This window comes from Xenopus laevis, chromosome 7L (genome assembly GCF_017654675.1).
Source record: "Xenopus laevis strain J_2021 chromosome 7L, Xenopus_laevis_v10.1, whole genome shotgun sequence".
NCBI lineage: Eukaryota > Metazoa > Chordata > Amphibia > Anura > Pipidae > Xenopus > Xenopus laevis.
The window spans coordinates 98,943,234-98,957,099 of record NC_054383.1 but is presented as its reverse complement, the minus strand read 5'-3'; the positions used below and the strand labels follow the sequence as shown (position 1 = coordinate 98,957,099).

The following is a 13,866-nucleotide window of genomic DNA, read 5'->3' as shown; positions in this document are numbered from 1 at the left end:
AAAGGCAAAGAGAATGCTCTATTAACACAATTAAACTGCATTATCTATGTTTTGAAATGGAAATAATATACTTTACAGAAGGCCCTGGACCTTCAGCACAAGAGGAGTCCCTCGGTATACAACATTAGGCCCAAAATACAACCTGCAGACCTTCACCTGTTTGTGAGCTCCCAGAATCTCTCCCAAATGAGTCTCTGTCCAGTCATCTTCTGACATCTTAATCTACATTTAGTCAAAGTGTTGGTGATCTAATGAATAACATTAGAAATCAAAACCCATATCTATCTATCTTTTCAGAATAAAATTTAGACTTGGCTTTATAATATTTGGAATGTAGGCATGCTTGTTCTTTCACTGTGCACCAAAATGGTACCGCTGGCATTCAAATACATTAATTTCCCTTTCCAAAATGTGCAGTCTAGCATGGCCAGTTAAGCCAAAGTTTCTACAAACTACACCTGTCCTGTATTGCTTCAATATGTGTTGGACGTTTACAGTAAAGTAAATTCAATAGATTAAACCACACCATGGAGCATTCAACACATGGAGCTGTTTAATCTACAGAGGATTCATCTCAAGCCTTTATTGCAAAAAAATATCGTTCTGTGACCTTCCCCCCTCCCCAAAAAAAATGTTCTACATTTGGGTATCCGTAATATGCACCATATGGTTTCTACCTCAGTTGTAGTTTTATGGTCCCATCAGCATGCAACAATTTACCTTTAATGGTCATCGTACACAGACTATGCTGCTATCTTTATCTAATCACACTGTCTGTCCAAAGGGAATCCTTCATCAGCACCTGTTCTTGCTTTTCCTCTACACTTTTCAGATCAATTTGTTTGAGCCACCTCACTCAAGCCAACACAATAGTCCTATTTGGCCTTCCTAGTAGATGGCCCAATTACAATATTTATCTATTCATCCTGCATGAAAGGCTGTTTTAAGTACCAGGTCTGCCATTGTATAGCCACCTTTAAATGCTGACTTGAGTGTCTATATAAACATAGAATATTTGAGCCTCTTTTGTGATTTAGTAAATTAATCCAATAGGCATTTAAACACAGATACTCTGCTGCATTCCCTGCTATAGTGCTGTGTGTATTTAATGTTTTAGCTATGGGTGTCTCCAGTTTTCAAGCGAGTGGGCTTATTCATTTCTCCTTTATAAATTGTGTAGTTTATAGAACTTATGTTTTATGCAGTATATACCATGTTGAATATATGCCTTCTGGGGTTTCAGCTTGGCTTGCAGGTGGGTTAAGTTACAATTTATTTAAACTGGCCTATTGACTGTGTGAAATTTTTGAGCAGAGATTTCAGCCCCCAGTCCTACAGTTTGCTAATTCATATTTATAAAGGGGTGGTTCACCTGAAGTTAACTTTTAGAATGTTTATAGAATGGCTAATTCTAATCAATTTTGCAATAAGCTACCCCTTTCTCTCTCTTTTTTTTTTCTTCTTTTTTTTAATAATTTTTGAATTATTTGCTTTCTTCTGACTCCAGTTTTCAAATGGGGTTCACTGACTCAATTTTAAAAACCAACTGCTCTGTAAAGCTACAACTTTATAGTAATTGCTGCTTTTTATTACTTATCTTTCTATTCAGGACTCTTCTATTCATATTCCAGTCTCTTATTCATATCCGTGCATGGTTGCAAGGTTAACTTCGATCTTAGCCACCAGATTGCTGAAATTGCTGAATAAAAAGCTAAATAAGCCCCTTCCCTTTGCTGTATGTATTTTTTGAATTCATAGTTGAGATATTGTAATATACATATCTATCATTCCCACCCTACCCTTATCCATGTTTTCTGTAAATCCTTCCCCATAATAACTTGAAAAAAAAATTAAAAAAAAGCTAAACCAAAAATTGTTATAAATGAAAACCAAATGCAACATTTCTCAGAATATCACGCTCTGCCTTTATAATAAAGTTTATTTTAAAAAAGTGAACAACCCCTTTAATTTTAGGGAAACATATTTAAGTAGCCCAAAAACAGTGACCGTGGAACACTAGCATGATAGTGTCTGATAGACTCTGACAAGCAATTGCATTGGGAGGGTACTGCGTAGCTATAAAATATGCCAGAATCCCTCTAATTACTTAATATTTTGTGATTTGTGATCCAGAAAAAGGTTTAGAATGATTAATTATACATTGAGACCATTTCAGCAAAATAAATAAGAAAATATATAGTATATTTAGTATTCTTGAATATTACCAAATATTTGTTACTTCGAATTGTCAGGCTCATACAATGTTTCTCCTTCCATGCTATGTTTTAGAGGGCGATTTTTCTTTTCACAGCAGTTTATAGGCAACTCATTCTACAGAAGGAAAAACAAAGCAGGAGGACAATTATATAGATTTTTCTGTAAAACATGTAGATGATGCAGATATATGAACATTGAGAAACTGAGCAAGATGGGATGAGGCCAGTCTCTTGGGCATGACTGGTGAATTTCTTGTGTGATTAAATCCCCGCAGGAAAGTCGCCTAAACCCAATGTTTACACTAGCCTGTCCCTTGGAAAACAATGAACTCCTACTGTTACTGCAGTGTGGATGTTTAGGTAGCAGGCTGCATGTCATCTTTTTTATATCCGATTAGATTGGACCTTTCTCATCATCTCTACAGCAGCAAGGATTACATTATGTGACTGCTTCCCATGGGCGTCCGAGGAAATTTTCCAAGGGGGGGGGGCAAGGAAGAAAACATATTACACAGCTACACAAACCTAACGGCAGCTTTTCTATGAATTAATAAAGTAGTTACTGTTGCACGTGTATAGCATTGCCATTCTATTAGTGACACAAACTGCTTGTTTGCCAGGACAGCACTTGGTCTTTTCTACTTTCTTAGCATAATTACTAGCCAGCTTTTTGTAGAATGTTTTTTCCTCTAGAGTTCTAGTTACAGCTGGATAAATAGTCCAATTAATATATATATATGTGTGTATATATATATATATATATATATATATATATATATATGTATGTGTCGTCGGTTCTGAGGGAACCGAAACGTGTTGATGTGGGGTAGTTTGTAATACTCCAATAAAAGACTTTTCTTTATCACCATACCCGTGAGTGCTCCTATCTGTACACATGTGTTTCCCCCTGAGAAGCACCCGGGATGTGATCAACTGAGGGTGAGTGCCGGAGAATCGTTTGACTATATATATATATATATATATATATATATATATATATATATATATATATATATATATATATATATATATATATATATATATATATATATATATATATATATATATATATATATATATATAATATCAAAACAGGGGGGTTGTGGGAGCACTCTAAAGGCTTTAAAGTATATATAAGTATAATAAATGCTATTGCATATGTACCCAAAACAGGGGTTATTTTGTTACAAAGTTATGATCATAAAATTGATAAGCCACCATACCACGTCAAGGTAAATATATATATATATATTGTGGGACAAAAATTGTATAATACATTTCCTTACACCATTTTTTCTGGTCCCCTGAAAAATGGGGGTTCTACTGTACATACAGTAAAGTAGAGTAACAACTGCAAGAAGAGGTTGTGTACAACAAAATGCCACTAGTATAGAATCTATGTTTATACATTCTATTTCAATCTAGGAGAAAGCTGCTTTGTTCCCTGAGTGGCAGAAGGGTTAAAAGATGTCATCCAAAAATGAACAATGAGGTGGATACAGGACAGGAGAGGAGGTGTGGTGCAAAAATATATGTTATACAATTATAGATATTTCTATCTATACAGATATAAAGTAAAGCAGAGGTTTATTAGAGACAGAGAGGTGAGTGTGGGGGTAACTCGGCAGAATGAGAAGGGAAAGGGTAAAAGAGGACAGTGAATAGGGTGAGACAGAGGGTTATTCGAGACTGAGAGGTGAGTGTGGGGTAACAGCAGAATGAGAAGGGAAAGGGTAAAAGAGGACAGTGAATAGGTGGGGGATACAATGGAGCAATAGAGCAAGGAACTGTAGGGGTTAATGTGCTTTGTGGCAAATGCAATGTGGCAGAGAATGGGTGTAGGCAAAACCCACAGCCAACCTGTGCCTTTAACATTGAATAATGAATGTAATTGCACAGCTATACACAGGTTCATTTATAGTCTCTATGGGGCAAATTCACTAACCGGAGAAAATTCGCCAGTGATGGCTCTGCGCACATTGCTACACTTTGCCAGGTGTAAATTCACCTGGACAACGCTAATTCACAAAGATCCGAAGTTGTGTACAGGGTACCGAACGCTGGTTGATATTACGCCAGCGAAATTACGCTCAGCAGTTCTAAGTTACGCTAGCGTTGGCTAATTAGCATATGGTGTGCAGTTAAAGTACAATGGCCGTATATGCTGCAGCAAATACGTTACACTACACAAGGCCAGGGAACTTTAATAAGATAAAATAAGAGTTGTTATATTGCCCTACACATGTGCCACAGTATAGTTTAGGTGCTGTATGTTAGCAAATGTAGGGGGGAAGGAGGGTACTTTTTTTTGGGGCTTAGAAAAATGTTAAACTTTTTTTTTTTTTTGAGGAACTCCTATCTACTCTATTGCACATCACCTGGTCTGAGGTGGCGAAGGCAAGTCTGGCGATAGAGGTAATGGTCAGTAAGATCAAAAACGTAGTGAATTTGCATAGTAACTCTCTTTCACCAGACCAAAAATTCACCTGGCGATAGAGTGCGAAGTTCTCCTTGGCAAAATTACGCCAGCTACCATTAGTAAATCGGCGAGGTGCCAAAATGATGTCACGCTGGTGAATTTCGCCAGCGTTAGCCACTTCGCCCTTTAGTAAATTTCCCCCTACAGCTCACACACACAGTTTGTCAGACCTTCTTACACACAGTTGCCCTTACACACATTAACATTAACAGTTCGTTTTACACAGAGACACACATATACACTGGCATTCATACCATAAATCTACTTAAAAAAAAGTGTTAAATGTAAATAAAACCCAACAGGGTTACTTTGCCACCATTAAGGATTATTTATATCATAGCTGGGATCAAGTACACGGTACTGTTTTATTACAGAGAAAAAGGGAAATGCTGCTTAAAAATTTAAATTATTTGCTTAAAATGGACTCTCTGGGACATGACCTTCCTGGATAGCAGATTATGTATCCTATACCTGTAAACATTTTCGTGCGTGTGTTAGTGTTCTTGTGCAACAGCCTGTTTTATGGTGACAATCATTCTCTCCGTTCAAATGGACGCTGCTCAAGTAGCTGCAATCAAAATGCCAAAAGCCATAGTCACATGGTGACTCTTGAAGAGTGCAGTGGTCGCTGTCTCCCATAAAGCTGGGGAGATGTGCTTGTTTGGCCAAAAGAGTAAATCTCGCCCTATGGCCCCACGATCAGATCACAACGAGAAGAATACGGGCGGTTACTCCACAGTGATAAGCTTTCTTCCTAGTTAGAAACACTGCAAGATTCACTACTAGGAACAATAGTGATGCAATTGTGGTGCCATATAACATAGTTCAGTGATATTGTAGTGACATGTAAAGTGTTTTAGTGGGATAAGCATCAGTAACCAATGTGTCATATTACAACACTTTGCATTTCTCCTGCATAGGAAATACTAATGTCGAACAACTGCTTTTATTGCACACTCCTAAATTGTTCCAGTGGTGTAAACAGAGCAAGCACACATGGTTTGCATGAAATGTGTCCAGAGTGGGAGGCAGTACAGGAACAATGGCTTGTAAAAGAACAAATAATGCTATCTGCATTTGCACTCAACACACAGGCTGTTGTCAGCGGCAGATCGACTGTTTTCAGCCTTTGTAATTTTGTAGGCTGAGAGAAGCAGATCTGCTTACTGCCCCTGCTCCACTGATTTGAATCTGATCAGCCTGCATGGGTTCAGATGAATTGGCAACTACAAACTCTTTCTGGCTTTAACTGTAATTTCTATATTATGTAGTGCCAGTGACTGGGTTTTACTAACTTTTTGCTGCTGCTAAATCTTACCAGGGGTTAAAAAGCGAGTTCTGGTGTTTTTTTGTTATTGGCTACAGAATAAAAGCAACGTATGTTAATTTCAGTCCACACTGTGTTAAATCTAACCTGCAGCAGGGGGTAACAGCTGGTCAGACACTCAGCATTGTCTATGGCAGGGTATTTTGTAGCCACAAAAAGTAGCTGCTACTAGTAGCTCCAGAGCTACAAAATACCCTGCCATAGACAATACTGAGAATTGCCTCTGCTAAAACACATGTAGTGTCTTAGCGAAGCCAGTTATACCTATTATCTATTGTGTAGCCATGACAAATAGCTGCTACTATTAGTTCTGTGTGTCTTCACCCTAAGGGCATAGACACTTGTGGAGATTCGGGTAGATTAGTCACCCAGCGTCAAATCGGCTCTTGTTCTAGCGCGTAATGGCCCAGACCTGCCGTTCCGCCAGCTAGAATCTAAATCTCTGGCAGAATGGCACTCTGAGCGCTTCGTTTTCCGAAGTCGCCTGAAGTTGCCTCACGAGGAAATACCGAACCGAAGGGGAAACATTTTTTACTTCCTTGTTATGTGAGAAAAATTCATGTGGTTTCCCTCCCTGCCCCTAATTTCCATATGCAAATTCGGATTTGATTTGGCCGAATCCTGCTGAAAAAGGCCAATTACCGAACCGAATCCTGTTTTCGGTGCATCCCTAATTGTGATTAGTCAGCTGTAAACTGTGTTGGGCGGAATCAAACCTAGGGCTTGTAAATCTTTAGAAGGTGTGTAACAATTGCCGCATGTAGCTCAGTAAAAAAATGTTTTCCTCACACCCATTTTTGTGGCCACACCCCTAATTACCATGTTCATGTTTCAAAATTTGGCAGGTTATGAAAGTTTGAACACATTTCTGTGGCTTTTTCAGTTATTAAAGTTTTTTGCTAATGAAGGTGAATTGCCCTTTAAGTTCTGAGTCTAACTTTTCCCAAGGGACCTGTTATCTAATATTGTTACAATTACTTATTTGCTTATCTGAAATTGTAACAACATTTTTCAAGTGCACCTGGTGGCTGTTCTTGGCTCTCTGCCAAAAGCTATTTAAGTTAGAAACTTTTTTTCTTTTTCTGGCTGTTCAGTGCAGCAAAAAATAGGACTTTCCAGTACAAATGAGGGACTGCAGGTTGACCTGTCAAAAGAGGGACTGTCCCTCTAAAAACGGGACAGTTGGGAGGTATGGATCCCCAAGTTCATCAAGAAGTAGTCACATTTTGTAGCCTCCCGAAAAGGAGTGATCTATTAGAGGGGCGGGATATAGCTGGATTGGAATAGGTTGTACAGATTAGATATGTTCAGCTCCTATCCAAACTTCATCTTTGAACTTTGCATTTTAGGAACTAGTGCTTATATTTCTTCTCTAACGGTAAAATAAGTACATGATTTGTCCAAATAAGGGAAGGGCTAACATGCCACACATGCAAAATATAATTTATTCTTTTTGCTGCACTTGTACCTTAACTTTAAATTAAGCCGTTTGGTGCATCATCCACTTATTGTAAATGTTTTTTGCAAGTGTCAACCCTGCATTCTGTTATAACTAGTTGAAATATCATGTCCCCACTCATGGCGAAGAACCATCTTAAATTTCTGGGCCACTAAACTATTTTGAGTCAAGGACTAAATGTTAGCAAAACATAGACACCACATCAATTTGTCTGCTCATAAACATGTCAGTCATTAGGTAGAGTAACCATAGATGCAGTCTGCTCGGGCAGCTCAAGATGAGTGTTGCATCCATTAAGTAGGAGGACAGGGAGCTATTATATTGACATGGCACCTTCCTGCTTGCATCGTATTTCTAAATCTAATACTCTAAAACCAAATATCTGTTTTGGAGAAATAAGCCTTTTTGATAAAGGAATTCATTACCTCTGTTTTTATTTTTTTTGTTTTTTTTTTTAAAATGCTTGTTTTCCAGCAGCTGTAGGGAATTCTTTCAGAATGCTCCTGAGCATTTTTAGTACAACCACCTGCTACCGTAGAGCTCGGAATTTGGGGAGTTCAAAGTAGAATTGCTTTCTCCAGCTGTCCCTACACGTGCACATGAACATTTTTTGGAAAAGTTAGACATTCTTACATTGCATATATTCTTTTATTTTATATATAAAAAGCTAATATCAGTATATATATATATATATATATATATATATATATATATATATATATATATATATATACACTATATATATATATACACTATATATTTTCTCATTGCTTTGCATCATATACTGTAGTACTAGTAGTTTTAGAGATGAAATCCTCAGAAGGTAATGTAGACATGGAAATCTTCTAAAAACGAATAACAAATGATTTCCTGGTCACTGTATTCCTTGGGGGGCAATTACCCACAAATCTGCGGGTCTAACTTACGTGCCACGGGTGTCTGATCAAAATGGCTTTATGAGCTGGTTAGAAGATGCTGGAAGTTATAGTTACAACTGTAACACTAAAGGAAGTATGACTCTTCGAAGGAAACAAGAGTAAGTGCAGTAAATTATTTTTATTTTCGGAGACTTCTCTATTCCTCTTCCAGATTGTCACTCAAAAAATTCTCATTGTAGGAACCAGATAGCAGTTTAAATACGAAACAATAGAACAAGTTAGAGGATACCCATTGAGAAACAAGAAAAGGAAGGTTTCAATGTAAGCACAGAATTTCCATGAATCCGCATATGAAGGGATGTTTGACTGTACCTTTGTATATTTTTGTATGCCAACCACCACTGAAATAATTGTGACCACAGAACAAGTTCAGTTGCATGTTGTCTCTGTATACCACTGTCAAAACAATTTTAAAAGTTGCATTTTGGGGGAAACATTCTCATTTTAAAGCGGTGGAATACAGCAAATAGTCTTGATAGTCTTAATATTTTCCAGGCCTCTATGGCTGATGTTTATTGTGAGTTAAAAACCTTCCAGTTTATTTGCCATGTATATGGGAACAACTCTGTTATCAAAGAGTAACCAGTTTAGTTAGGCTTTGCACTGTAAACCAGTTTTGTTGCCAGCATTAAAGATTTGAGTAGAATAGAGTAATGAAAAGTGAGCCATTATTTTATTCCTTTGATCTTTGAGTTTTTTTGGCTACTCTTAACAATCTCTCGAACCCCCACAAATAAATGTCAGCATCCCAAAGCTGTTTTGCTCTCAGCCAACGGATACAAAACCACAGTCGCTGAATTCTAGTACAGTGATTTCTGACAAGCCCCATTATAAAGCTCGCATTAACATTCAGAGGCTGTAGTTCAGCATAAGGCAGCGCAGCCAGTCCAAACTGACAGATATCCTATCCGTAAAATAAGCACCATTTGCATTGGCCTTACTCCATGCTCCAGAATCCAGTACTGCCCTAGAGCTGGTTAGTGTTATAAAAATGTAAGTGTGTATATATGTGTGTGTATATATATATATATATATATATATATATATATATATATATATATATATATATATATATATATATATATATATATATATATATATATATATATATATATATATATATATATATATATACACACATTGTGTAGAAAAAAACAGAAATTAGTAGCAGCTGAATAAATGCAGTACATCCTATATGAGCAAATATATTGCCACATATCCCATCTTTTTTTATTTTTGGGGTTAGAAAAGGAAAACCTGGTAGCCAAGACACCCATATTTTCCATCCTATATGCAACCCAAGACCTATCGCGTTTTGAAAGAAAAGCCACATTCTGTTTCGTTTGTACATGTTTGTTACGCTGAACAGCAACTGCATTTCCCACAAACAGAAAACAGCTGCTTTCAATCAGCAAACAATTCAACTACAGTGCATTGTGTGTTCTCACGTGTTCCGGATATAAGCAGCACCATTGTGTGAAAGTGCCATTCCAGCCAGTAGCACAAGGGGTTAAGTGTTTAGAATACTTTTTTCCAGTTTCACTTAAAGGATAACTAAAGCCTAACTAAAGAAGTAGAAATGTTGTACATTATGTTTGTGGGCTTCTGTACCAGCCCAAGGCAACTACGGCCATTTAGCAGTAAAGATCTGTGTCTCTAAAGATGCCCCAGTAGCTCCCCATCTTCTTTAATGCTGATTTACTGCACTTGCTCTGTGCAGCTGTCACTTACTGAGCTTAGAGACCCACTTACAATATACAGTACACATAGAATAGAAATGTCACAGGATGATTAGTAATTAATACAGATTATTGGTAAATGGCAGCACCGAAACCAGTGCAACTAACATCAGAATTTAATAACCAGCCCTGTAGCATCAGTTTATATTAATGGCCAACCTCATTTTCTGCTTGATAATTTGCAACGACCCCTTAGCTTAGTTTCTCAACAGCTGCTCAGAGCCCACTGAGCATGTGAGTGTCGCAGATGGTGACCCCCTGTGATAAGTCCTGGATCTTTGCTGCTTTTGAGAATCTGAAACTTTAGGCTGGTGCAATACGTTCAGGAGAACTAAACCCTAAACATGAATATAGCTAAAAATGCCATATTCATGTTTAGGGTTTAGTTCTCCTTTAATGGATTTTACAACAAAAGAATATAGTTTGCTTTAAACGGTGGGTTTTGCACATTATGCAGTATGTCATAACGGCTATTATTTGGTTCACTGGTTAAAGTAAATAGCTGTCAAACATAAGCTGATATGTTACATCTTTTGTCATGTGATATATATTCCTGTTCATCCATATACCCACATATTCAATGTTTAAATGCTTTGTTATACAGGTTGTAGGAATTGTTACTAGTCCGCTTGGTGTTGTGCATAGGAAAAAGTCTATATATTGCTGCTCTCTTGCATATCATTTTTTTTCTTATGCCTGTTGTGTTGATCTTTTTGCCCCAGCACACACCTTAAAATTTCAGAAGTTTTTTGGATTCTTATTCAGATTTTGTCGTTTGTGATCCAATGTTTTATTATTAGCTAGTTTGTCCCACCCTTGTGGTCCTTCAGGTTGGCCTTCCAGTAATGTCTTAGAGAACAAATAAGTATTTACAAGTTTTTCCCTTGCTGGCCTTTTCAATGGGCACCTCATTCACTTCCTGTGCTCCCCGTGGGTGCCAGGCTCCTAGTTAGCCAATTTCATAGTCATAGTAACATAGTTAGCTAGGTTTAAAAAAGACACACGTCCATCAAGTTCATCCTTTGAACTCTATTTTAACCTGCCTAACTAGTTGATCCAGAGGAAGGCAAAAAACCCCATCTGAAGCCTCTCCAATTTGCCTCAGAGGGAGAGAAAATTCCTTCCTGACTCCAAAATGGCCCAGGAATTAGTCCCTAGATCAACTTGTACTATGAGCTATCTTCCATAACACTGTATTCCCTCCGCTTTAAAAAGGGGTTTGATGGCTTTTTAGCAATTATCTAATGTATCAGCCTGTACGACTGATTCAGGGAGAGAATTCTACATCTTCACAACTCTCACTTCCGAATATTTAGGCGGAACCTCTTTTCTTCTAATCGGAATGGGTGATTAGGTCTTTTTGATAATCCAGATCTTCATACTCTCCAGCTACATTGTAATGTAATCTTCACCAAGTTTAGTAAAACACTGTATAATAGTTACTATGTTAATGTTCATTTAAACATTTAGCATGGGAAAGTGTCCTTTTTTGGTATTTCAATGGCAGGTTTCTAGATACACACTCCGGATCCATTTCTTGAAGCAAAATAGGACCAATTTCCATAGACGTGGCATTTTAATACATTATTTATTTTTTTCTATATAGATAAATGTAATCCTTAAATAATCACTCAGACAACTCTGTTGATCCTGCTTACTTATTCATAGGTATGGAGTATGGCAAAATGAAGCTGAGCAGATCTGGAACACTTCAAATGCAAGAAAAGTACACAAATGGCTGTAAGTAGTCTATATGTCAAGTCTGGAGTGTTATGTGATGATAAAATGCTTTGTAGTTCATTGATGTCCAAACAGCAGTCCTAAACTTTGGTTTCTAGAATCCTTAGAGAGGAAGAGACGTTTACCTGTCTCAAGTTATCACTATTCCTTCTTTGTTAATACATGACCTACCCTTTTCTATAATAATTTGACGGGCCTGTTCTGTAGCAAAGTGGATGGTTGTAAAAAGTCACTGTCAATTTCAATTATGGGAAATAGGCCCCCTCTTTTTCTTTGAATATTATGGGTCCCACTCCCAGAAATAAAGTATCTCTCACTACAAAGTCACAAATTTAATCCCTTGCTTACAAGATGCTGCTTATGGCACTGAAAGGGCACATGCACAACAAGAATTCCAGTAAATGTGATAGAAACCACTATTGCCAAATAGCAGTGAATTGTTTAAGCAGGCTTATAGACAAGAGGTGGCCTACATAGGCCAATAAAAGCTGCTGACAGACCAAGTTGGCAGCTTATTGGCCAGTGTATGGGGCCCTTCGCTTCCTGACCGATATCCGGCAGGTTTAAAAATAACATTGAATCAAGTACCACATCAGTTTGTTGATGTGGTCCTTGCGCCAACCATCTGCATTCTTAGTGTTGTGAGCTGATTGTTGGGCCCTAGGGCCCACGATTAGATTAACCCAATATTCCGGATCTGCCCGTGTAAGGCCACCTTTACTATCTAAGGGACAGTTTAGATTCAGTGATTATATGGAGCTGTGGAATGAACAATGTCCGTATTTTTCATTACTTGTTCCTTTATATCATTGACAAAAATGAGCTGTGAAGCTGTTGCTGTTCACCTTTCCCCCTTGGTTTTTTTTAATTTTTTTTTAACTGGCTGGTCATTTTTTATTTTATTTTGTGGTTCTTTGATTATTTACAGCAGCTCACCAGTTTGGAATGTCAGCAGTGATATGGTTGCTAAGGTGAAAGTAACCATAGCAATGAGGGACTGAAATATGGACGGCAAGATAAGTAATTAATAGTAACGGTAAAGGCATTCACCTATCCATTCCAATCTGCCGAATGTTGCAGAAGCACTATGCACATGGGGTGGTTTTCATTGAATAAATGCTAAAACTGTGCATTTAGATAGTGTGTCCATGCTTCTGCAACATCGGGCAAAGGGGTTTGGGTGTGTGGTTGCCCTAGTGCAATAAACAATACAATTGTAGCTTTACAGAGAAAAGTTTGTATTTTAGGTTTTTTTAAATGTTAGTTATTAAAACCAGGACACTGTTGTAGAATTGTAGCAGCAGTTTGGACTGTGCACACAAGACACAAAGTAAGCATGATAGTTGTGTTACTCGGGCAGAAGGGAGAGCCTTTGTTATCATTGCTTCCCCTCCCACCCCCCGCTGACTTCTCTTCACACCAAAGTGTATGTGCTGCAGTGTGGCATGTGGTGTGGGGAGAGATTTGCACTGGGGTTAGAACTTTCATGGCTTTTTACATTCTATTCTCAAACTGCACATTCTGTTAGATTATTTGGGGTGTTATTTGTCAGACCTGTAATTTAACATTGTTCCCTTTCTTTCTAGTTGGCAAAATGTCAAATGCTACTTTTAGAATCAAATTTGCAGAATCAAAGTGTTACATTTAATGTGTTACTATTTATACAACACAGCTAGTAACTGATTACTTTTATATAACTTCCATGTATGATCAAGCAACCTTTGGCTCCTCGCTTATGGGTTTTATATGGAAATGATGTATAAAGGAGAAGCAAACCCTAAAAAAAACCCCTACCCCCTACCCTACATAGACCCCCTCCCTCTTCCCCCCCCCCAGCCTAGCTGCTACTCTGGGCAAATGCCCCTAAGTCTTTACTTGCTCCTCGGTGCAGATTCTATCCAGCGGAGTTCACGGGCGCCATCTTATTCTCTTCGGTAATTAAGTTCCTTCGTGCATGCGCAGTTTCAG

General features: G+C 37.8%; 1 protein-coding gene across 8 annotated transcripts in view; it reads left to right on the top strand.

The window, feature by feature from the left end:
- The window catches only part of kazn.L (kazrin, periplakin interacting protein L homeolog), a 349,342-nt gene that overhangs the window by 268,408 nt on the left and 67,068 nt on the right, over nt 1–13,866 (top strand). For 7 of the 8 annotated variants that reach the window (XM_018226077.2, XM_018226070.2, XM_018226073.2 and 4 more), the window contains one exon: nt 11,827–11,898. The exons of the other annotated variant lie outside the window; for it this stretch is intronic. In XM_018226077.2, the coding sequence (XP_018081566.2) occupies nt 11,827–11,898 (72 nt within the window). The remainder of the gene's footprint in view (nt 1–11,826; nt 11,899–13,866) is intronic. 8 annotated transcript variants of the gene reach the window in all.